Here is a 26,277-nt window from a genome sequence, read left to right on the forward strand (position 1 = left end):
ACAAGAAAATCCCAGGGCTATAGACAAGACCAGAAAGTTGAAAAACATTCCAGAAGCTACTTCTATACTATGGTCAAGAAAATAGTATGGATATGTCTGAAGAGTCACCAGAAATTGAGTTTGATTTAAGGGACACTTTGCACATTATACATGCAAACAATTTTTGCCCCTGTCACCTACACTTTGTTTTCAGTTAGGTTTGCAAAGAAAGTTACCTATTCTTTATCAAGATATAAATATATTATTAAAAATGCTTTATTTTTAAACATTAGTATTAACATTTATAAAAATTTTATCATGCTTTTTATTATTAAAATTATAGTTAGCATAATATCCACTAACCTAATAGGTATGCTCATGACAGTCTATCTTCCAGCAATTTGTATGATTAAAAGAAATCAAAACTTGTATTTGCCACATCTTGGTCAAAATGCAAATTTATTGTAGGATTTACTTTTTAAAATACTTTCTCTCAATGAAATTTATATTTTTTTTTTACATATTCTTATGTTTTTTAGTCTAAATCAATCACAGAGAAGATCCCATCATGTGGAATTTGCTCCAGTGTTCCATTTGCGTATTGATGGACTTTTTCTTCCAGTATTCTGAGACAATTGATTAGAACAATTATTAATTATTTAGTATTTAATTTATTCATTTATTTATTGCTTGACTTCCATTATATACCACACAATGCTTTCAGCAACCAATTTTCAACTATATACACTCATGCTATGCATTCCATAATTTAACCCATTCATTTTAGAAGTATTTTCACTAAAATAATGAAAAATAAACTGTCTTTCTCACATTTGTATATTTCTCAGTGACATGATGTAAGCAGCAAGAAGCTGGCCTGTACAGTCCCTGGCTGATATAAGGCTATATACCTCCTACATTTTGTTTACCGAAAATGTATAGAAGATTACAATCACAATTCTGTCAAACATTTTTGAGGCACACTCAGCAAATAATTTCCCTATAGTTTTGGCACACTTTCCTTCGACAGGGGGTAACTTTATCAGCATTTTGCAATAATTAAGCTCCAATGCTATCTTCATGCACAAATTAAATAAATCAGTCATTCCATAATCAATCTACATCACTACTATTTCTCCAGTTACATAATCTATACCTGCAACCTTATCATTTTGAACCTCACCTATTTATGATTTCATTTTTATCATTTTTTCTAGAGCATTGTTTATTGCATTCATTTCATGTTGACTATTCTCAGATAGTTCTCTAAAATACTTTCTTCAGCATTGTCTCATACCTGTTTCATCTCAAATTATTCTATCATTTTTTATTCCATTCAGTCTGCTAAAAGATTTGTTTAGCCCTCTTCCGAAACAATGTTTTACTTGCATCAAAATTATTCTGCATTATTCTGACTCTCAATCATTTTTTCATCAATCTTTTTTGTCTTGACATCTTATATTTTTATCTCATCTTCATTTTTTTGTAATATTTATTTTCTTCTGGATTTTGCTAACCATTAGTTTGTTTAAACAAGGAAACTTTTCCATATTTTCCATTAACATAAACTCCACATAGTTCTATGGCAACATGAACCATAATTCTTTAACTCTGTTCCAATCTGTTGACATGTTCCCTTTTGTTACATACACTTTTCATTCATTCTGACGGTAGGTTAATCTAGCTTTTAATACTTTTTCTCTAGTAGTAATCCTATTTCCACTTTTGTTTTTGTTTTTTGGTTTTTTTACATTTCTTTTGTCATTTTTTCCAAGAGCCAATATTGACACTATTAAGAAATGATCTATCTAACATTCAAAATATTTTCTCTCCCTTGTTATTAGTCATTCAACCTTTTATCATAATCAAATGCTTTTAAATGTATATTTATCTATTTGTCGTTATTGGTCATAATCACTAATCATCGTTCAAATTGTTAGGTATGAATGGCACAAGCACTTTCTGGGCTGTCTCATCTTGTTTCCACTCATCCTGTTATGACATGTAACAAATGAACACTAGATAATTTTAATTCAGAATGTTATACAATTCTTCTCTGTTCTTCCATTATTGCCATTCATTGAACTATACTGTATAACCGAACTACAGATTCTGACTTTCATACATACAGCTTAGACGACACAATTCATATTTTCTGATATACGTTTTATTCATAATTCATAGTTCATTTTTTATCTTCACTCCCTTGTATATATTCATCAGCTCCTCTGCCCATAAACAGACTACCTTCATTCAGATGTATTACTTTCTTCTCCTTTTTCTTAGTTTCACAGCCTTCCTTTATTAATTCATGTTCTTTTAAAATTCATGCTGGCCTTTTATTCCTCTTACAAACTGTAGTCTTCTATATGATGCGGTATTACCTCTTGGTCCCAAGATATTTCTGCTGCTCATCATAACTTAGTAAATCAAGGCCTTCGCATAATACTTTACAGTTAATATAGGGAATATACAAACTAGGATACCAGCTTTAGTTGTATCAGTATCTCCTGCAAATAGGAAGGATAATATCAGGAAATTCCAGAAAATTTGGGGCAAATCTAGTATAATCACACGCATGATCCTGCTATGTTCTATGCAAATTAGGATCTCTAATCAAAAGAATATTCTTGCACATTAGCTTACTGTTGACTTCACTCCAAAACTAGGACATATATGAAATACACTGACACATGCTCAGGATACAGTAACACAACTCAATGAGCCTTGAAGTATTTTAATTCACATTTATCTTATTTAATTTGAAGTGCAGGTAGTCCTTGACTTATAATAGTTTATTTAGTGACTGTTCGAAGTTACAATGGCAATGAAAAACTGACTTATGACCAATGTCTAGGGAGATTCTCAGTCATCCAGGTCATAAGCCATCCCAAAGGTGCCTTTTCACAAGGCAACTGGACTTTGTTTTTCTTTGAAGATGTTTCACTTCTCATCCAAGAAGCTTCTTCAACTCCTACTGGATGGTGGGGAATGGAAGGATTTAAACTTCTTGCCAGCTGTCTGCAAGGAGTATAAATCCTTCCATTCTCCACCATCCAGATCTGAAGAAGCTTCTTGGATGAGAAGTGAAACGTCTTTAAAGAAAAACATGAAAATCCAGTTGCCTCATGAAAAAGCATCTTTGGGATGACTTATGACCATTTTTCACACTTACAACTGTTGCAGCATTCCCATGATCATGTGATCAAAATTCAGATGTTTGGCAACTGGTTCATATTTATGATGGTAGTAGCATCAGAGAGTCACGTGATCATCTTTTGAGATCTTCTGACAAGCAAAGTCAATGGGAAAACCACATTCACTTAACAACCTTCTTACTAACTTAACAACTGCAGTGATTCAAATAACTGTGGCAAGAAAGGTCGTAAAATGGGGCAAAACTCACTTAACATATGTCTTGATTAACAACAGAAATTTTGGACTCAGTTGTGGGCATAAGACGAGAACTACCTGTATTTTTAGCTTTAAGAATCCAGAATATACAACAATAGTTGCGTCTGCACTCTAAAATATACAACCCACATCCTTGAACTCACTATTCACTTATTTATCTATATATTTAACTGAATTATTTTTATCTTGAACCAAATACAATCTAGGATCATCTCCAAATGTTCTCAAACTACTCAGTTTACACATCCCAGTAAATTAATTCTATCACCTGGAGCTGCATCTTAAATAAAGGCAAAATTTAGAAAATTAAGATGGTAGATAGCCAGAAGCTAGTGTCTGAAAATCCATAAGTCATTTGAGAAAAAAGGAAATTAAAATTAATCACAAATAATAGCATGATTTTATTTAACCCTGAATTAAGAAACTTCCTCTTTAAAAGTAAATTGAACTGTTCTAAAGTTTCTTAGGAAGTTTTCACTGAAATTTATATTTTCCTGTCTGACACTATAAGGCCTAAAATGATTTTTTTCCCTTTCCTCTTGTTAATTAATTGATAAACTGATTCAATGCACAATGATGTTGTTCTTGTCATGATTCCAAGGTACACTTTCCCCATCACATGATCACTGCAATATACCTTTAAATTCCTTTCCTCTTTCTTAAGCAAGCCAACCATTTTTGCTCATCCTATTTTCAAACTTAATCCAACAGACATTTATCCCCCTGCCAAGAATAACATAAAAGACATATTGAATAGGCTTAGACTTAAGCCCATTTCTGCCAGAGATGAGTCACATTGGGGAGAGGAGGGAGTGGGGAGGTGTCAAGGGCTTCATTCCTCTAGGGATCAGATGTTAATTGGTGAGGTAGGTGGAGCTGAAGCAAAAAAAAAAAAACAACAAAAACCAAAAACCCTACACAGCCACCCTCCTTTCATCACTATGTCATCAAGATCTTTTCTGACAATTTCTTCTCTTTTAACATTGCAAGCTATCAATGAGCATAAAATTTAAAAAAATACTGTTATGTAGCACTAAGACTGTAAATTATCCAAGTTTTGATTCATTTTAAACATAAACTGTGTACAACAGACTAGACTATGACAGATTCAGTACATGCAAGTTGACTACATTACAGTGGGCTGAACAATTAATTCTATAACTTTCTATATGACAATATAGTTAGAGTTGTGTGTGTGTGTGTCGGTGTGTGTGTGTGTGTGTGTGTGTGTGTGTTACAGTTGGCAAATAACAAATAAAATAACAAATTAAAGTTCAATAACAATCAAAGATAATTATGTTGTTCTTGTCATAAAAGCATTAAGCATCCGCTTATCACTCATTTTCCAAATTTAATTGCAAAACTTTGTTTTAATTATTTGACAGATCTCTAATTTTAAGCATAGTCTTAAAAATTAGTTTTCTTGTTTTTGCACTGATAAATCCAGCATGCATTATCCATTTCTTAAAGTTTAAAGCATTTTAGCACAATCGTGTTTAAATCTGTCTTTTAATTCAGAAGATCTTGCAAAATGAACAGTAGGTTTCAGTACAATGGTACACCATTACAACTGGATGTAACAAGGAGAAGCTGCTGTTTGAAGGAAGGACTGACATAATACAGGGCATTGACTCATTGCCTTCCCATCTCTTGTATCCCCAGGGCACCTACCTTACTGTATGTCACTACTGATAAGTTGTTTGAGTGACTGCTGGGGGAAAGATTTACAGAGTTTTGTGACAGTTCAGTCTGATCTTGTTCAATTTGGTCAGGAGCAGGCCCCCACGTGTTTTTGCTGATTGTGTCTAGCTCGGAACCCCCAGGGTCTTTTAAGTTGTTTTCATCTGGTTGCCTGTTCTTCTGTGGAGAGGCGAACGGGTTAAAGTTTCCTTCTACCTTACGATGTGGTTGCGTGTTGAACTCTGTTTCAAAAGATGATAGCTGCTGCGTTACTCCTAAAAGTCCTCCAACTTCCACACTAAGGATCACCCAGATGATGTCTAAGAAAAAAGATCTTGGATAAGTACATGTTATAGCTTATGTATCACTTTATCTCACTGTTTTTCAAGTTAGCATGTTGCTTATGACTAAGCATATACAATAAAAAAGAGCAAGTATAGTCTCCCTGAAGAAAACCAATCAGGACTCAATTCCCCACATACTGAAGCCATTACAAAAGATACAAATTTTTTTTAACATTCCGAGATTTGAAAGTTATATACTGACACCTACTGGTAAGTATAATATTTACTCAAGTACCGTCCTAATATACACATATTGTAACATCTATTAATAACGCTGTTCTCATATTTCATTTGGAACAGCAACATCTGGGAACAAATATTATTAATTTTATATCAATAAGCAATACAAATAAAATGAGAGGCCAGTTTTACAAAACGAGCTTGCAAAAGAACACTACAGTGTGAAATGCTCTTAACTCAGTAGTTTTCAAAATATCTTCATTTCCTTCTACATGAGTTTTCCATATTTTTTCTTCAAAGGTCAGCCTGCGCTATGTGTATTAATAACCTCCCAAGAAAAGCCAATTTAGTAAAAATGTTAATTTTTAATAACAGTAAACAAAAATTGCATGCTCTCATATTATTAATCTAAATATATATTTTGCAGAGAAAAATCATTCTTTATTACACTGACAGCCGGTTTGATGGACTGACTAAGGCAGGGGTGTCAAACTTGCAACATGACGTGAAATGTCACAACGTATTGTAATTTTTTCCCCATTGCCGGAGCTGGGGTGGGCATGGTTTCGGCATGACGCATCAGGCTCGTGGGCCAGCAGTTTGCCTCTGGATTAAGGCATCAGACTAAAAACAGGGAGACACTGAGTTCTTAGGCATAAAGCCAGCTGTTTGATCTTGGGCTAATCACTTTCTCTCAGCCTTAGGAAAGGCGCAACGGCAAACCAAAGTTTCTGAAAAACCTTGTCAAAAAAAACCTGCAGACATGTCTAGGCTGTCTCCAAGAATTAGAAACAATTCAATAGAAAAATAATTACTCTAAAAGGTGAAATATTAAGAAATATGCCATATGGATCAAATCCCTCTTACTGAGACCTTCAACATCCACAAAGAATTAATTAAGACTCCAAAGCAGATCTGAATATACTCAAGAAACTACATGTACGTTTTATTTCTTTCGTTGCAATTTTCAGAAATTCTGTTAGGAGTATTCATATTGCTGCAGGATGAACTATTATCACAAAGTTATCTAGGACTCAACAAATACTTGTTTTTGTTCTGCAAATTTATATGTACATAAAGGGAACTAATATATTGTATAGCTTAAGATGTACTGCAACTAGGGATTTGCAAACTCCAGTGCACTTTTAGCAAACAAAGTGGTAGGTTTGGGTCAAGCATACACTCTCAAGCCATCCTATCTCACAAACTGGTATGGGAGAAAATAATGGCAAAAAATAGGAAGACAAGGGGCATGTATAATAGGTAGGATATAAATCTAATAAGGAAGACTGGCTGTTGAAATATGTTAATTTTAGGGGGTTACACCAAATAATTATTCAATAGATATTTAAAGGAAACAATGACTTAATAGGAAATAAAGCTTTCTCCAAAACAACAGCATTTCCATGGGGGGGGGGAATACTTTTATTGTAAAAATCATATATTTTCCCTATTGTTGGAAAAGCAGTTGCCAAAAGAGAATCAGTGGATTATCTTTGAAGTGAGTATCACAATCTCTTAAAGAAAACAGTATTGTACGCAGAATACTTTTTGGTGTCACTTTTGCCAAAAAACAAAACAAAACAGTTCATGTAGAATGTAATTCTGTGAACAGTTCCTCTTAAATTGTTACCCACTTCAAACTGCTTTCTTCATTCATTTTAATAGGTTCTATTTTTCAAATTTCTATGGCCACCCATCTTATACAAGGGGACACTGGACTGTGTAGAATAAAACAATTAAAACATATTATAAAACCATCTGAGCTCTGTTCCTGTACCTTCTGCACATGAAGAGGAACTGCCTGCCCATCTTCAGGAGGAAATTCTTTTGCTCCATTCATTTAATATCCCATCCAGTTACTTGATGACCACAACTGGGAGATGTGGGATTGCAGTTGTTGAGCATAGTGAGTATGTGGGTGTTTTGCTTAATGATTGCTTCACTCAACATCCCAATTGTAGTTGCTACTTGTATTTTCAAGTAAAAGTAGACCATTTTAGTAGGACAGAATATGTTTAAAAAAAAGGATGTTAACTTTGACATGTCAATCTCTTACTAAACACGACTGTAGCAAATAAGAAAGATTAGTTTGACATAAACCAGAACAGTCTTGGCAGCATTAATACTTCTTCAAACTCTGCTTATAAAACTCATAAATGAGAAAGTAGTACTTACCTCCATAATAAAGTCCTGTAGCAGTGCACATCCGCCACTGTCCTTGATACATTCCTGCAGTACTGGGACTGCACATCTGAACGCTGACATCTGTAATCTCCTGGGGTTCCAACGATTGGACCATCACCATGTTCACATGGCCAAACTGATCTCCCCCAACATACTTGAGACAAACTCCTGGTGGCCATGCTTCTGTCCCTAAGTTTAGCAAATATAGCATTAAAGCATTTGTTATTCGTTACAATCATGAAAATTATTATAAGCATCTGATTATACATTTCCCATTGCATGCATTGTTTCATTATATAATCAAGGAAAGATTAATAACTGCCAGATAAAAGACAGATCATTTTGCACAGTTCCATTGCATCTCTATCTGACACAAAATTGATCCCCATTCTTACTATAAACTGAATAAAATCATACCAATATATTGAAAAGGAAAGAATACTGCTGATAAGAGAAACAAGGCTTCTTTGACATGAAAAGTGCACAACTACAATTAATTACATTTAAACAGTTAATTAAAAGTAGCATACTGTCCTTAATGTAATGGCCAAGTTTGCAAAACTTTGGGTTAACATTCTTGTTATTCAATATCTTTTTAAGAACAGGCTCACAAATAAAGAACAGAGCAGTAGCATCCACTGAACTTGCAATGATATCTAGCTGACCCCATTCATCACCTTAAAAATAAATATTTCTTAAACTGAAATTAAGAATAGCTTGATAAAGCTGTAAAAATATCCGTATTATACAGTATATAAACATCACGTTCAATAATATATGGTCTTCAACTTATTGATAATACAAAATACAGAAAAGATAGATATAGGAATCCTATATCAAGATACTAACTTTCTTCGGTTAGTAGAAAAATACATCTTCAAATTACTTATTTTGGCAATATAACTTAGGTACAAAAATAAGGCTAATTCTGAGTTATAATTTCTAAGATGGAAAACAATGTGAACTTTCAGCTATATATATTAAGTAAAATCCTGCAAAATGAGTTATCCATCTATAACTAGCATGAAGTGTATGTGCTTCGATCTGTGCATGAAGCATTCAATACTGCCTGAATAATCTGCACATCTACAATACAAGGGTTTGTTTGGGCCATTCAACCCATCTTTTGCTCAGTGTGGGAATTCAGTTTAAAGAATCTATCTGTCAGATGGCAGTCCAACCTTCTCTTAAACATATTTAATGAAGAGAAACACACTACCTCTCTAGGTTTCCCAGAACCTGCTTTCCTATAAGCCATTTTTATTTATTAAGTTTACATGTAAATATCAAAAGAACAAAACTTACATAGTTTGGAGAAAACACATAGTCCTTGACTGATGACCAGTCATTTAACAACAGTTTGGAATCATGATTGCCTCAGAAAGTTAAGCACTCCTGGTTGTTGCAAAATGTCACACCTTCTCCCCCCAATCACATGACTGAATTTTAGACAATTGGCAACCAATCACATTTACAACTGATTGCAGCATCCCATGGTCACATGACCCCAATTTGCAATGTTCTTTGTGAATTTCCAGCAGTTTTTGCTCAAAAAGAAAACCACCCATTTGGAAGAATGGATTCGCATTTATGACCATGTGATTCATGTAACGATCATGATAAAAATGGTTATAAAATCCGGTCCAGTCATGAGGGTTTCTCACTTTAGAATAGCTTACTATAAAGTTAATTTTGTATATCATTTAAGAATAACATACTTTATTTAAAGTTGAATATATTTTGTAATATAATTGTCTTCCACACCATTCATGTATATAATAAGCTCATAGATACATAGATTCAGCAGTTCAAGTTATATCCTGTCATTGCAATATCTGTCAGCAAAGTTATTTCTCTTGCATCAGATCTAATTTTTCTCAGATAATCATATCCCTAAAGGCTAGTACATCTCATCTCATTTAATCTCTTCCCAAAGTTTCATCATAGTGTTAACTCCAGGTTTTTTTTTTATATGTTGTCTAGGCTATTCCAGCTTAATGTTTTAAAGCCGTTTGTGACTATTTTCAGAGTTTTCTCCATTATAATTTTTTTTAAAAAAGCAGGAAAATAAAATCCAAAGCTATTAACTATATTTAACTACACTTAATTTAAGAAGGCAAAAATTCTGAATCAAGTATTTTTGTAATTGAAAAAATATATAAATATCAAGGGAATGAAAGGATCAAAGTAGATATTAATAAACCTTAGAATGTGTGAAATTGAATCATTAGCAATCCAAGCCACATGTACAACATAATGGTATATGTTTGGGCTCATTCTCTATAGTTTCCTACTGCATTACCAAATTATTACTACTTTCAGTACAGATAACAAAGAGAAACTAAGCTTCAGGAAGTCAAAATAACAGTGAGGAAGCAACAGTTACCTTATTGAAAGGGTTCCTCAGATTGGTAATAGTGAATCTAAGCAATCTGAGGAGAGTAAAATGAATTCTCCATTCAATACCAGATTTACCCTAATAGAAGATCATTCTAAATTTAAGACTATTAGGAATAATGGTAAGAAAAAAAAAACATACTGTATAATCTTCTACATCTATCTTCCACATATATAAACTCAAGGATGAAAGCAATGCTAAAGATCCTCAACATAGGCGTAATTAGAATCCACACAGATGTCTTGTTTCATGACATCACTATGCCAATGATGCAACTTACATAATATAATAATGTGATGTCCCTTACTCCTCCACAGAAACTCATTCCATAAACATGATGCTAAATTTAAGTATACATTTAAGCGTGCATTTTCAAGCATGTCTGAAGCTTGTGTGCTATTTGAATTGTCAATATTTCTGCAGAAACATGACTTAAAATGTGATCTGTGCTATACAAAACTTCCCAACGAAGATAAAGAGAGCCCAATAAATTAAAGCATGTTTTCCTTTTCAACAATATGACGTCTGTTTATATCTGCCTATCTGCAAATATTGAGAGCCAATTTAGTGTAGTGCTAAGATCTCAAGCTAAAAACTGGGTGAGTATGAGTTCTAGTACCATCTTAGAAAAAAAAAACAATTGGTTGACCTTGGGCCGATCAGGAAGCAATGGCAAACTACTTTGGAAATCTTGCCAAGAAAACCACAGGAATGTAACATAGTACAGTATAGCACAGCATAAGACAACACAACACAAAAATATAAATAAATCTGCAAGTATAAGATGAAACCTTTCTCCAACTTCAATAAGAATTATTTAGCCAATCCCTTCCCCCATCCTTTCTTTTGAGAAAAGATGGCACTAACTTAGACATAGGTACAAGTGCCCAGAAAAAGCAAGCAAAACATTATATAAAACCAACAGCCAAAAACGTTATATTTCTAGAAAAAAATATATAAGAAAGCTAGATCAACACAAATATAGAGAAGAGGCTTTCAGAAACCACCTGTGTTTTGTATCCTCCACGTTTTTGTAAACTGGGTATCTGGAGGGATGGATTCTCCTTCTCCTATAGTCACATCTTCTACAAAAGACATGGAGGGCACATTGATGTTTGGACTTTCAAAATCGTAGTATGCTCCAATGGCTGCCTGTAGATTCCTATAAAAACAAAAGAAGATTTTCAGTCATAGAATGGTAAAGAAATAAGCCCTCAACACAATACCTAAATACCCAATTTAAATTGTAGAACTGCTACTTATTTAATTATGTATGAAATTAATACCTATTTGCAAGTTGTTTTCCATGGCCAAATGTATATCCTATCCTTTTTGCTATTCTATATCTGCTATATAACGTATCTACAATTTTGCAAATACTGAAGCTAAATAGCATGAATATCAAATGCAAGCTAACCGGCATCATGTTGTTCTAGGTCTTACATATGTACGCAGATGTTTTCACAAAATGTAAAAAAAAAGTCAGTTATTCTCCTAGAGCATAACAAAATTGCGCTGGGTACAAAATTGACTGATAAGATATTTTATAAACTAAATCTAGATTTTAAATCAAAGTTAACAGGGGATTGTGTCTTTTTGTTTAGATTCAAAGGTTATTATAAACAAATTACAGATTGCAAAACATACAAAGGCAATTGTTGTGTTTTGTGAGTTTACGAATAGTTCAGAAAAACATTGAAAACAAATCATTCTAGATAAAGACTTGCTTTGAATGTTTGAAGAAAACATACCTCAGTTCCCATACTTGCCACCAATCAAGGAACATTCAATGAGATTCTGTACTCTTGATTAAGATATAGGCTGAATAGAGTGGCAATCTGGTATTCTGAATAATTTTGTTAAGGCTTCCTCTACATGCAGTTTGTATTTCCTAAATTTAAACAAACTGCTTTTGAAGTAAAAGCAGGTGAAATGCCATATTTAGCACTACTCTTCAAATGCCTGAGCCTGCTTTATTATTAATAATGCTTATATACATCATGCTGAATACTATTTACAATTGTAACATGTTTTATAACAATATATCACTAAATTGCATTTCTGCATTTTAGGAGCTTGAAGCATAAGTTCTAACATAAAAGAAATTCTTCTGTTGTTTCTCTGCAACTAGAACCAAAGTGTCTGGTAGTTAAATAGGAATATCATTATTATTAATATATAGACCTCAAAAAGATTTTCATAAATAAATAACCAGAAATACCTTTTTTTGCTGTTATGCCATCTATATATGTAGCCATATGATATTTAATATTCAGGTTAATTTTTTAAACTACTATTTTAGCAATAAGGCAACTGAATACTTATTAAATGTTTTAAATGTTGTACAACAGACATATAGATAATATTTATATCAGGAATAACAAATTCTAAAGATATGAAATGACTGAAATCCTAGCGGTATGGAATGCCACAGTCTGGAGGAATTAACTTAATATTCTTTAGAACATTCTTTCCTGGGATAAAATTTCTAATGTGCAATATATTTATTAAGTTCATTATAAGATCAAAGGAATAAATGTGATGTTCTTTAACAGGACCTTATTTGGCTGACAACATAATAATCAAGCTGGTTATTCCAAAATTCACATATATAATTGTCAATGTCACAGTCATTAACAGACCTGTCCACCATGAATTTATCCATTTGTCTTTTAAAGCCATCAAATTGTAGTAATCACCGTGTCTTGCAGTAATGAATTCTATGAATTACATGCTAAATGAAGAAGTGCTTTCTTTTTCTGTTCTCCTTCCAATCAAATTCCACTTATACTCCCTTGTCCTAATGTTTTGTGGGGGGAGGGGAATGTCTCTCTATTCACTTTCTACATGCCATACATAATTTTATACATTTATATATCTATTCCTTTGCTTTTTTCCAAAACCGAATCCTAAATATTCTAACTTTTTCTCATAAGGAATATATGTGAATTCCTTGGTTGTTGTAACTGCAGTCTTCTGCACTTTTTCCAGCTCCATTATGTTCCTTTTGGGGTCTTAGATGGGGAAGAATAGGATGTAGGTCAACCTCATCAAGACTGAATGGTTATGGATTTTGTGTGCACTAGTGATCAAGGAGTTGGAGGATTTCCATTTTTGGTACTGAATCGGATGGCACTACCCTGTTCAGACTTGGTGTGAAATCTGGGGATTCTCTTGACTCGTAGGTCCTGCTCAAAGAGGAGGTAGGGGTAGTATTGAGGTCAGGGAGGCCTTTGCATAACTAGAACCTGGGCACCTGACATGTCTGTTCCTGGACTAGAGGCCCTGCTCATTGTCATCATACCTTAGACAGCTCCCAACTGAACTACTGCAATGTACTTTCCATAGGATTACCCTTGAACACTATCTGGAAGCTCCAGTTAATCTAAAATGCAGTAGTACCGTAGTTATGAGTGATGATGCCGCTATTTCATGAGCTGTGCTGGCTCCCAGTAGGCCTCTGTGTGCAATTAAAATATTGGTCATCACTTTTATAACGCTACACAGCAAAGGACTGGGTTACTTGAGGAACTGCCTTGTCCCCCAAAACAACTACCCATCCCAAGAGGGTAGACTCCAGATTCCTTCTTTTAAACCATGTCATCTTATAGGACCTAAGAAACATGTTTTTTCTGTGGTTGCCCTATTCTCAGGAACTACCCTACCCCAGGCCTCAACTCTAATCCCTTTAGAAAAGCTGTTAAGACTTGGCTGTTTCCCCAGGTATTACTGGGCAGTTGAGTGGGGTCTCCATTTGATTGTTTTATTATAGTGCTTGGTTGCCATTTTTATATTTTGTATTATAGATTACAGATCTACAGATTGTAGATTATGTATGTTTTAATGTTATGTGGCTAGTGGGCTTTGGGAGAGGTTATTGTTTATTTTGTTATTGTTTATTTTATTTTATTTTGTTGTACACTGCCCAGAGTTGCATTGTTTGAGATGGGCAGCCCTATAAAACTAGTTAGTAAATAAACAAGATAGAGTATTCCAGAGGTGGATAAATCATAAATTTGCATAAAGGCATTGCAATGCTGGCAGTTTTATTTTCAAAACCTTTAATGATCCTAGCATAAAAATTGCTTTTTTCATAGTTGTCACACACTGAGTTGACACTCTTGGTAAATTCTCACTGTGACCCCAAGATCTATTTCCTGTATACTTATAGGCAACTCAGAATCCATCACTGGAGGTATGATGTGTCTCTGTCCCAGTGTGGCTCACTTTACATCTCTTAATCTGTACGTTTGCTATTTGCGTCAAATTTCATCTAATTTTAGCACCCACAGAATTTAGTACTATCTGTAAATTTGGTCAGCTCATTGTTTACTAAACCAGATCAACTCTGATTTGCTCCAAGTTATGAGGTAACCACAACCAGTTTGATGTAGTAGCAGTTAAGGCATCAAACTAAAAACCAGAAGACTGTGAGTTCTAATCCTGCCTCAGGCACAAAACTAGCTGGGTGGCCTTGGGCCAGTCACTTTCTTTCAGCCCAGGAAAGAGGCAATGACAAACCAGTTCTGAAAAGCCTTGCCAAGAAAACTGCAGGCATTTACCCAGGCAGTCTCCACAATTGAACATGATTAAATGGAAGAAAAATAATGAAGTAACCAAGCAGAATATCAAACTCAACATATTTGTGAAATTAGATAACAAATGAATTTGCCTCATATAGAAAATAAATTATATTATCTGCATACAGCAGATTATATTGAACTTCTCTCTGTTTAATCTCTTTAATGTTTTCAGAATTTCTCATGACACAAGCAAAAAGTTCAAAAGGCAGATTAGAAAGTAAAGGAGAAAGACAGCACCATTTACTTACACCATGGCAAAAATTTAAGATAATAACACATGCTTTATAGGATTAAATAAAATTTATCAATCCATACTACAAAATTTGGGGGAAATGTGTATGCTGTAATGCGATCCAGCATTCACAAAAATGATAGCTGCTTCCAAGACACAAAATATATATCCTGCACAGTATGTTGCACAGAATATAATGTCTCAAACATAGTTCTCAAGAGAAAATAAATTTACTTAAATACATAGCTAAATACGTTAGTTTTTTGGAACTATCAGGAATCTTTCCTGCTTTCATAATTTCTTGGGGGGGAAAAGGTCAAATAAAATTAATAGCACGGTTCTACTAAAACTGTACTAATTTTCCTTTCTGCAAAATAAATTTTGTTTGTTGGTTAGAAATTGGAATGATATGAAGCTTCTGGTGTGAATCATGGTGAACTAGATGACATTGTAGTGAAGAACAGGGACTAGAGGGTGAGTCCCGGCCACCCTGATGATGTTTCTCCAGACAGACTGTGAAATTACAGAGTTGCACTCCAGACAGCTGCTCCTCATGAGTAAACTGCAGAAGTGGAAGTTTTTGCAGCCAGCTCATGAGTCAAGCAGCTGGGAATTGAGGGATTCCTCTAGCTCAGCGGCTCCCAACCTTTTCTATACCCCGCAAAGGAGGAGAAAGAAGAATGATACATGTTCGCTGCCTTGAATTATTTTTAAAGTAATAAAGGCAGGATAAAAATCTGATAAATAAAGAGAAAGAGATTTTCAGAGTAGCAGGATAAGAGTCTACTTGGTGAGTTATATATTTTTTGGGTTACAAAACAATAAAGATAAAAGATTTTAAAGATTTAAGAACTTTTAGCAAAAAGATTAACAAGGAGCTCATGTTAAGAAAGGATATGGGGACAGTTATTTTTTAGTGAAAGTATTATTGAATAAATTGAAATTAAATTAAACAAATGAAAAAAGTCTTCCAGACTTTCATAGGGATTTTTTCCTGTATTATCAAAGAGCACAGGCAATTGGTGGATTTTATAAAACAGCAGTTATGTGAGCCAAACTATGATGTTGACTGTAACTATGGAGATGTGAATTCTGATGCTGACTGTAATTTCAGAGTGCCATTACAAATTACAAATTAAAGGGACAGGAAAATAAAAGAGGGAAAAGATGAAAGGGGCGTTGTCTTACCTGAACGCCTTTTCTCAGTACGGAGATGGAGAATCCACCAATGGGTTTTCACTGTCTGCCTGCTCTTGAGACCAAGCAGCCAAACTTGACACGCCCCCTCTTGCTAGGAGATCCAGTCTTGACAAGGGCGAAAGTGGCTGAAGGTGGACGAGGTGTTGGCTCTCAAACCCTTAAATTTGGCCTAGCTGACCTAAAGGGTGGGTGTGGATTCTTCATCTCTGTACTGAGAAAAGGCGTTCAGGTAAGACAACGCCCCTTCTCCAGTACAGGAAATGAAGAATCCACCAATGGGACATACCAAAGCCTCACTGTCCCGATGGGTGGGAAACAGATAAGGCCAGAATAGTGTCCCCGGAGACCACCTGCTGAAGGACCCTCCAACCAAAGGAGGCGTTCATCACAGTGAAACGGTCGATCCTGTAATGGCGGACAAACGGGGAGGGCGAGGACCATGTCACAACCCTGCAAATCTCCTCGATGGACGCCTGAGTGGCCCATGCCGCTGAGGTCGCAGAAATGCGAGTGGAATGGGTAGTAAGATGAATTGGAGCCGGCAGGAAAGAGTACTAGTACGCCTCCACGATACAGGCCCTGATCCATCTGCCAATAGTGCCAGTGGAAACCTTCTGTCCCTGAGAAGCCGGACGGAAGGAGACAAATAGGGCCTCGGGCCTACGAAAAGGCTCTGTGCGCTTCATGTAATGCCGCAGTGCCCTGCGGACATCCAGTGTGTACCACTGCCGCTCCAAGTCATGGGAAGGAATGGGGCAAAAATTTTGGCAAGATGACTTCCTGTGCTCTGTGGAAGACCGAGTTTACCTTGGACACCAAGGCGGGGTCCAGGCGAAGGGCCACCCCATCGCCGTGAAAGATACAAAGGTCATTTCTGACTGAGAGAGCAGCCAGCTCAGAGATACATCTGGCTGACGTGATGGCGATCAAGAACGCAAGCGTAAGAGACAGGTACCACAATGGAACAGTAGCTATGGACTTAAAAGGTGTCTTTGTTAGCGCGCGAAGGACAAGAGGCAATTCCCAAGAGGGGTACCTGTGTACCATGGGAGGCCTGGTGTTGCACGCACCCTTGATGAAGGCTCATATTCTGGGGTGATAAGCTAAGGGAACTGAATCAGCACAAGTGAGTAATATTGACAGGGTCGCCACCTGTCTGCGAATAGTCGCAGGGGCCAGGCCGTCCAGAAGATAATCTACGATCTGAGGAATGGTCAAGTTGTAGATATCTAGTTGTCGCCTTCTACACCAATGGCAAAAATTCTTCCAAGTAGAATCATAAATGCGATTGGTCACCGGGCGATGAGAGGCCTGAATCATAGTGAATGCCCGCAATGAGAATAACTTTGTGTCCTGATGTTGCACTCAGGCGCAAACATTCAATTGCGGCCACTGAGGGTCTGGGTGTTGGAGGACCCCTTGGTGCAAGGACACCCGATGCGGAGGAATCTCCCTCGAGGGAGACCAGGAGGAATTCATCAGATCGGCAATCCAGGGTCTCTGTGAGCCGTACGAGGCCACAAGGCTCACTCCCGTCTGTTCCTGGAGCAGTTTGCGGAAGGTTGCCGGAATGAGCAGGAGGGGAGGGAAGGCCTACAAGAAAACCTGCGGCCATGGAATCCGCAGGGCAGGCATTCCCTCCACTCCGTATGAGGCCACGCAGCTCGCTTCCGCCTGTTCCTGGAGCAGTTTGTGGAAGGTTGCCAGAATGAGCAGGAGGGGAGGGAAGGCCTACAGGAAAACCTGCGGCCATGGAACCCGCAGGGCAGGCATTCCCTCTGCCCCTGGAATATAATAACGGGAGGAGTACCTGGGGAGTCGGGCATTGTTTGATGATGCAAACATGCCAAGGATCGGATGGCCGGACCTACTGGAGATTTCGGCAAAGAAATTCGGATGCAATCCCCTTCCCGAGATGTGTTTGGCCCTGAGATGAGCCAGGTTGGGCTCTGTCCAGGGCCCCAGTAGCCAAGTCTTGGACATAAAGAACTTGGACTTGGTGTCCCCCTGCCGGTTCACGTGGGCCTTGGATGCCACTTTGACCGTGAGGACCCATACCTGCCGGTCCCTGATCCAGAGCCGGAATAGGCAAAGATCTGAATTGATGGTCCTGAGCTCCAGCCAATTGCTGTTGTGTCTCAAGTCTGCACAGAACCAATGGCCCAGTGCAGACTGAGACCATAGAAGGGCACCCCAATTGAATGGATGTGCGACCGTCGTGATGGTGGCGTGGTCCAGCTCCTTAAAAGGTGACCCCTTGGACACCACTTGTGAGAACCACCCTCGTAGATACCTGAGGGTAAGGATTGGGAGCCTGACCTGGCAGTCGGATGCGCTGGCATTTGCTCATTGGAACGACCGGAGGAACCATTAAGGCTCCCACATTGAGTCTGGCCCAGGGAACTATGGCTATGCCGGAGCTAATCCTCCTAGAAGCTGGAAGATCCAGACTGGTGAAACGGTGCGGCTCTTGTACACTCGACAAGCCAGAACCCTGCTGCTGACCAACTGCTCCTGGGAAGGATAGACTCTGCAGTTTGTGTGTCTATGATGGCTTTTCTGGAAATTGATCGAGAACCCACGGTGTTGTAGGACCTGAATAGTTAGTAGCAGGTCCGACTGAGCTGCCTGGAAGGACGACGCTTGGTCAAGATTGTGTCCAGTCAACACTGGACGCGTACCAGTACCTTCCATACGTGGGCAGCCAGTACAGCTGGGATCTTGATGAATATCCTGGGAGCCAAGGAGAGGCCAAACCGGCGGGCCTTGTACTGCATGTGCCTGCTCCTGTAAAGGAACCTGAGGAACTGCCAATGAGCTGGAAGAATGGGAATGTGGAGATACGCCTCTGTGAGGTCTATTGACGCCAGGGAGTCTCCCTGACTGATGCCGTCCAGGATGGATTGGAGTGATTGCATCGCGCATGTGATGTAATGAACCAGACCCTTGAGGTCCAGAATTGCTCTCCATCCTTCTAAGGATGGGAAATCACAAAAAAGATGGAGTAGAATCCCCTTCCCATGTGATTCGGAGGTGCCGGCTTTATGCCTGATCCTCTAGAAGATGTTGAACGGCTTCCTGCACGAGTCTCTGTGTGAGTGGATTCCGGGAAATGGAATAAGAGATGAAGCGGTCTGGGGTGCTGGTTAGGAATCCCAGGGACAGACCAAACCAGATGGTTTGTAGGACTCAGGCATCCCTGGATGTGAGTTCCCACTGATGGAAGAAGTAGATCAGCCTTCCCCCGATGGGAAGTGCAGTGAAAGAGTCTCTTGGACCCCTTATAGGGCGACCTGCCCCTCGAAATGACCCGATTGGTTCTCTTACCGATGCCAAAAAAACCGGTCTGTCATACGGATGGACATATGGCTTGTCCTGCTTGGGTGTGTATGAACTGGAGGGCTGAGTGGCAGTTGAACTTGCTGCTGGCTGAGGAGAATGCCTGTGGACGTATGGAGTGGGACGTTTGTCGGACCAACTATTCAAGTGAGCCATGGCCTTCCGCTTGTCCTTGTTTTCTACCAGGTATGGGACCAGGGCCTCCCCAAAAAGACTATAGCCCAGATATGAAGCAGTCGCCAGATACCATTTTGCTTTGGCGTCAGCCTGCCAGTGTTGCAGCCACAGCGTCCTTCTGGCTGTGATGTTGTCTGCAAGAGACCTAGGTGCAAAGGTGGCCGACTGAAACATCGTGTCTTCAGCATTAGTTCCTGGTGAGTCCGAATGTCCTCAGCAGGGATTCCGGCCTGAAGTTGACCAAGCCAACATAGGGCGGTCCGCACAAAAAAAGGGCCGTGCAAGTGGCCGTTTTAATTGCCCATGCTGCTGATTGATGGGTCTTCCGAAAGGTGAGGTCCCATTTTCTGTCATCCGCTTTAAGTGCCTCCGCCATGTCCCTAGTGGCCGCCTTCTGGGATACCAGAGGGATCCAGGTTTCGTCTACCTTGGGAACCTCCCGGGTCCCAGTGAGATCTGTGGAAGTGCTAAAAAACCATTTATCAGTCTTGCTTACTGGAGGAAGGAAGGGGAGGCCCACTGTTTTTCGATTTCATTAAGAAAAATAGGGGGACATGGAACGTGATGTTGTGCTGCCACCGTTGCAACAAATATCGGATTTGGACTGGAATTCGATATTGCCTGCGGCAGAGGGAACTAATCAGGCCCTATGTTTGCCGTTGATGTGGCATGCGAAGCAGAGGAAGAGACAGAGTTGGAATGAACAAGCCTCCCAAAGGGGGGAGTTCAGGGGAAGGTTCCTTCTCCTCTGATAGGTTAATTTCCGGCTGCTCCTCACTCTGCCGGGGTGAGAATCCGCTCATGGAGGAGTGTGCAGGAGAGGTGGGTTCCTGAAGTATAGGGAACTGCATAGGAGGGACATAAGGTGGCATGCCCAACGCAGAAGATCCCTGCCTGGAGAGATGGAAAGACCGTTCTCTTAGCCTGCGGTCCACAACCTTGGATGGCAAGGCCTCAAGGCGGCCGTCGGAGAAAATGTCTCCGATGTCTGCTCCCCTGAGGCCTGCGGCCGTTGTCGTGAAGGTGGCCCCTTGAGCTGAACCCGAGACAGTAGTTGCGTGTTGTGTAATTTCAGGTAGGGAACTAAGTGCCGTGGGTGTCCCTGTGGGGGACCATACGCCTTGGGACGAGGGTGAAATAAAGAAAGGTCAATTTTTTTTTAACATTCATATATAATATACTTTTAATAAAATGAAATAAATACATACACATGACTTTTGGAGTTGCTCGCCCATTTCCCCTTTCACCGTATCCACACTCCTTCTTCTCTACCTTCTTTCTCCCTTTCAGGAAGGTCAAATTCTGAGGCCACCAATCGATCCTTCTTCCAATCTGGTCTGTCTCTGCGCTCTGGAGAACTCCTTCTCCAGAGCCTGGTGCCTACGGCTGACTTGCTTTTCCGCCAACTTGGAAGGCTTCTTGAACGCCGTCTTGGCCTTAGATTTGGGCTTGCCTGCTGCCTCCTGTTCAAAGGATTTGTGGCAGCCATAACTGGACGGAGGGACAGTGCCCCCTGGATGAGGCAACATGGAGTCCTCCATCCAAGTTGAGCAGTCTCAGGGAATCTGAGATGACACTCTCGCAGACAAGCCGTTGCCGGGAGCGAAATTGGAACAAGTAACAAGACTGTTCCCTTGACCACCCGACCAGAAAAAAAATTCTCTCTGGGCTTCGGTCACAGCAATTGGGTCAGATGCCAAAGGCACGTTTGGGGCCACTCTCTGGGCTCCACCCGGAGGCCTTAGGTGGCCAGGCAAGGTGCACCAGCAAAAAAAGGCCTCAATGAGGGGCGCAGAGGGCCTGAGATGAGCCTGGCAGAGGCAATGTGAATTCAAAATGGCGATTCCAAAACAAGGTGGTGGCCTGAGAATTGGGCCTAGGCAGTTAATTATTGGCTGTAAGTAAGGTTCCAGTTGATAAGGCCTAATGTAGTCGCTGTGTAGGGCTAGAATGGTTTCTCAGCTATGCTGAAATTAATGGCCTGAAGGTCTGTTGGACACGCCCTGTAATGTGCTGAGGCCTTGGTTAATTATTTGGCTGATGGCAATGTAAGGCTGACCGCGTAGCGCGCCCAAAATGGCGCTCGTGGCAAATTCTTTTAAGGCTTCCTGAGATCGATTAGGGGACTGCTGTGAAAGCCTCTGTCTCGAAAAGCAGGACCCTGATAGTTTTGCTTCAGAAACTGATTGCAACAGCAAGGAAACCTCCATTTGAATTCTGGGCTCGTTGGCCATCCAAAATGGCGGCTGCAACTTTCGGGCTGTTTGAAATGGCCTCCGGAGGCTTGGCAAAGTAATATTACTCTGTAGGGGAAAGCTGGCTGTAGCAAAAAGCGCTGTGCAGAGAACACAGGGCTCCAATAAAAGCTTTGCAGAAGCTGATAGCCAAAGTGAAGGAAAAATCTCCGTTTGATTTCTGAGTTCCTGGGCCGTCCAAAATGGCGGCCGCGACTTTCAGCCATTTAAAATGGCCTCCAAAGGTGTCGAGGACTCAGGGGAAAGCTCTGGGGCTGATAGTGGCTGCAGAGGGGAATTTGAAAAATTTGTCCTCCCCCTCCCCAGAGTCCTTGGAAAAGAACGGAGAAGTGCTTCCCCCCACACACACACACACAGAAGCCTCAAATCAGCCGATTAGAGGATGCGCTGAGTCCAGTGTCTTGGGGAAAATTTTGGAGAAAGTAACCTTCTTTGAGAGAGAATTACTAATTAGGAAATATAAATTTTAAAAGTAAGGAGAATCCAACAATGGTATCTGACCTGCTAATTGAATTGAAGATCTCTAAACCTGAGAACCAACCTTGATACGTCTTCAAGAGCTTGAGACCAAGTCAAGACTGGATCTCCTAGCAAGAGGGGGCGTGTCAAGTTTGGCTACTTGGTCTCAAGAGCAGGCAGACAGTGAAAACCCATTGGTGGATTCTCCATCTCCTTTACTGGAGAAAGATTCAGTACTACTCACAATGGAAGAATGGTTAATGAAAAATATGGAACTTGTTGACATGGCCAAATTGACTCCTATTGAAGACTGGAAACCTCTTTAGACTTGTATGAAACAGAAAAAAATGAACATATGATTTGTGGTTGTAATGATTAGAAACAATAGATTATAGGAATAAAAGATTTCTGTATAACCATAAAGCAAAAGGTGAGTTTATAACTGCATTTATAATTTCTGTAAAGAAGATTAGAAGTTATGTATCTATTTTCTTTCTTTGCTTTTGGACTTTTAACTCTTTGTTTGATTTCTTTTTTCTTTTTTTTCTATTCATTTTTATTTTCTTTCTTATATCTAGCTATATAAATAAAAATATAAATGTTCGTTTGTTCAAAATCTTAAATCTCCGAAAGTTCTTCATCGATTGCTTTGAAATTTTGACACATCATTGCATTCAAATACGCGCGTGTTTTTATGTTTTTCTATACCTACTATTTTATAGATGTCATGCCTGTGACAGGTAAAAACATGCTTTTTGTGAAAAACAGCGCCATCTGTTGGACATAAAAGCAACACACACTACGATTTCAGACAATCTCTATATCTGCACAGACAATGGAACAACAAAAAATATTGTATACCCAGAAGCATTATGAAATTAAACATATTACAAATGTGTGCTTTCTCTTTTCTTTCTTTTCCATTTAACCAGACTGAGCCACAGCAACGCATGGCTGGGTACAGCTAGTTTTTTAATAAAAGAGACTGGAAAGACCCCATTCAAAATAAGATTCAGTATACAGATTTGATCTTTCCCCATGTCTGTCACAAATTGAAGATTCAATGCTGCACTCTTTATAAACAAATTGTACACTTTGCTCCCCTACCCAATATCAAACTTCGTACAATGTCATTAACATTCTGTTTTGGCAACAACTTGTCCAATTCCCATTTAGCAGGAATCAAAGATCTTTGTTACTCAGGAGAAAGATGAATACAGGTAATCCTTGAGATATGAAGGCCATTTAACAAAGGGTCAAAATCATGACCAGTTCCCCAAGAGCTACTTATGACCCCATTTCAAAATTACAATAGTTAAGCTATCTCATTGCTGTGCAAGGGAGGATGGGAGAGAAAAAAGAGAAAAATCCAACCGGTCTCCTAGGCTTGAACCCTAACCCCATTTACAGAAAAATAAGTAGGCACACAATGGGGAATACACATAGAAAGGAAGGTGGTAGCATTGGCAGCCCTGAGCATGCTGGGAGCTGCAAGTGCACTACGCAAATAATCCAATGCATTTTCCATTGTGTGCCTGCGTACTCTCTCTTGTACATCTCTTTGCTTCCAATCTCTACGCTTTGCAAGGGAGAAAAAAAGGAAACAATAGGTCATGCACAAGACAGGTACTGGTGGCAATCACATGACAGAGGGACATGGTGAAAAGTTATAAATGTGAGCCTTGGTTGTAAAATCAGCATCATAGTAAATTCAAACCATCACTGAATAAGGTAGTCAGTAAGTTAAGTCTACCTACAGTTCTACTCTTACCACAAAATTCTGGAGATTATATCCCATCCCCCCTCCATTATAGTGTGATGATTGCTTCCATATCCCTGCTTCTCACTAAGGCATTATAATCTTCACCTTGAGTCATTAAGGTGGCTCTTTCTACAGCTCTTTAAAGTGATGACTGGCTAGTTCTGCTTTTATTCTGTTTTTACAGCTTTACAAGCAAACCCTGTACTGAATGCAAACAGTGAATAAATATAAGCAGACCATCAAGAATTATACTTGTCATTAATCTCTTTTAAAACATAATATGAAAAATATTATTTTAGGTTGCAAAATGATATAATTAGATGCCATAGCAGTCAATCATCTAGGCAGTAAACTGCATCAAACTTCTATAAAGCATCAAGATTTTTTTTTTGAGAAAGAGAGGATTATATTCTAAACTGCTGGCTCAAATGCTATGGGATAGATCCGTTTTGACAAAAGCTACTAAGTGACGATAAATACTTTACAGTACCAGTTGCTTGTTGCTTCTCTTTACTATATGGTTTAAGAGGATAATAGATAAATCAATATATAACATAAGATTTATACTAACTTACAATCAGATGAATGAAGCAATACCTGTTAAAATCAGTCAGTTAATCTGCTTCATTTAAATATCATTTCAATTCTCACAAAAGGCAAAACTGATAAGTGAAAACAATGAAGGCCATAGGATTATGGTTCAGAATACTTCTATGACATCTTGCCCTGACATCTTTCTTCAAAATCCAGAAGTATTATAAAATTCATGCAAATTGCATGAACACTTAGAAAGTTGCATATTTATAGAGAAATCACAGCTCACAATATACATTAGAAAAGCATTTTAATTGCTCCTTCAAATTAAAGAAAAAAACACAGCTTGCTATGTCATTATTTTCAATCTTGTAAATATACTTCAAAGGGGAAAGGGCTATTTATGCATCAAGGCTGATTGCCAATTCTCTTCCCTTCCATGTGTCATATTTCATCACCCAGCATTGCCACTTGGAATGGTTTCAGTATTTGTTCCACCTAATATGTAACTGAGGCTGAAACAAATTGAAAAGCAGATTATCTTTTCTTCTAAGCATTTTCCTAATCCAAACTGCAGTGAAAACAAAATTATTATTTTTTTAAATTATACAATTCGTTCAGTAAAAAGTTGATGTCAACCTGGAGAGATAACAGATTACAACAAGGAGGATGAAAAAAACATGAGCAGAGTCATGATGACAAAGCAAATATTTAACTGAAGTTCAACTGAACAAGTGCTCTTTGCCACAAAGCTGTACAAAATACCAACCATAGCTACAGCAAAACACAGATGTTTTAAGTTATGAGATGATTAAAGAACCAGTAACAAATCAGAGGTTGAAATTGCAGTCTACTTCATCAAGTCTTCCAGGTATATATTTAAATCATAGCATGCTGAATTCTGGGAAATAATAACCTAAGAAGAAATGCTTCTCCTCCCTGAATTATACTTATCATCAAATATAAATGGCAAATGTTGCTAAAAAAAAGTCTCTACCTGGAAAAAATTTATTGATGTATGCTTAAGATGATATGTCTTTATGAACATATTTATAATCTCATAAATACATGCAAAGCAGTTTGTTTGTAAGACATTTTCACAACTTCTAGAGAAAAATAAGGAGCTGATAATTATGAAATGAGGTTTATGAAATTTATGAACTATGAACTGTGAAAGAGGAAACAGAGATTTTTCTATTTCAAGGGCCTTATACATAGAAGTATTCCTTGACTTATGACCACAATTGGACTTGAAATTTTGGTCATTGTGGTCATTAAGCAAGGCACCCATATGACCACCTTGCTCAATAACCGCAATCCCAGCCCTCCCAGGTGCAGTTGCTAACAGACTGCATGGGTCACTAAGATAACAACACAAAAGAGCTACCTGTCAAAAGAGGGGAGTCAATTCCCATTCATACACAAAAAGGGTCAGATGAAGCTTGGAACTCAACAAGTCCTTTTTCCAGCCAACTGCAAGCTGTCCCCTCTGTGTGTAGAAGGAATCAGCACTGCTGGGCCAGAAAAAGGAAGTTCTGATCCCAAGCATCTGAG

At 38.5% G+C, this 26,277-nt stretch overlaps 1 protein-coding gene across 3 annotated transcripts in view; it reads right to left on the reverse strand.

The window, feature by feature from the left end:
• The window catches only part of ILRUN (inflammation and lipid regulator with UBA-like and NBR1-like domains), a 44,155-nt gene that overhangs the window by 10,222 nt on the left and 7,656 nt on the right, over positions 1-26,277 (reverse strand). Inside the window, exons 2-5 of one of the 3 annotated variants that reach the window (XM_039339039.1) lie at positions 11,190-11,344; positions 7,776-7,973; positions 5,065-5,393; positions 1,187-2,489 (exon numbers count right to left, since the gene is read on the reverse strand). In XM_039339039.1, coding sequence (XP_039194973.1) covers positions 2,457-2,489; positions 5,065-5,393; positions 7,776-7,973; positions 11,190-11,344 — 715 coding nt within the window. In that variant the 3' untranslated portion in view covers positions 1,187-2,456. Of the gene's footprint in view, positions 1-1,186; positions 2,490-4,883; positions 5,394-7,775; positions 7,974-11,189; positions 11,345-26,277 lie in introns of those variants that run through there. The other 2 variants (XM_039339037.1, XM_039339031.1) reach the window with 2 other exon arrangements.

Source organism: Crotalus tigris, unplaced genomic scaffold, assembly GCF_016545835.1.
Source record: "Crotalus tigris isolate CLP2741 ecotype Arizona unplaced genomic scaffold, ASM1654583v1 scf7180000017550.10884619, whole genome shotgun sequence".
NCBI classification, from domain to species: domain Eukaryota; kingdom Metazoa; phylum Chordata; class Lepidosauria; order Squamata; family Viperidae; genus Crotalus; species Crotalus tigris.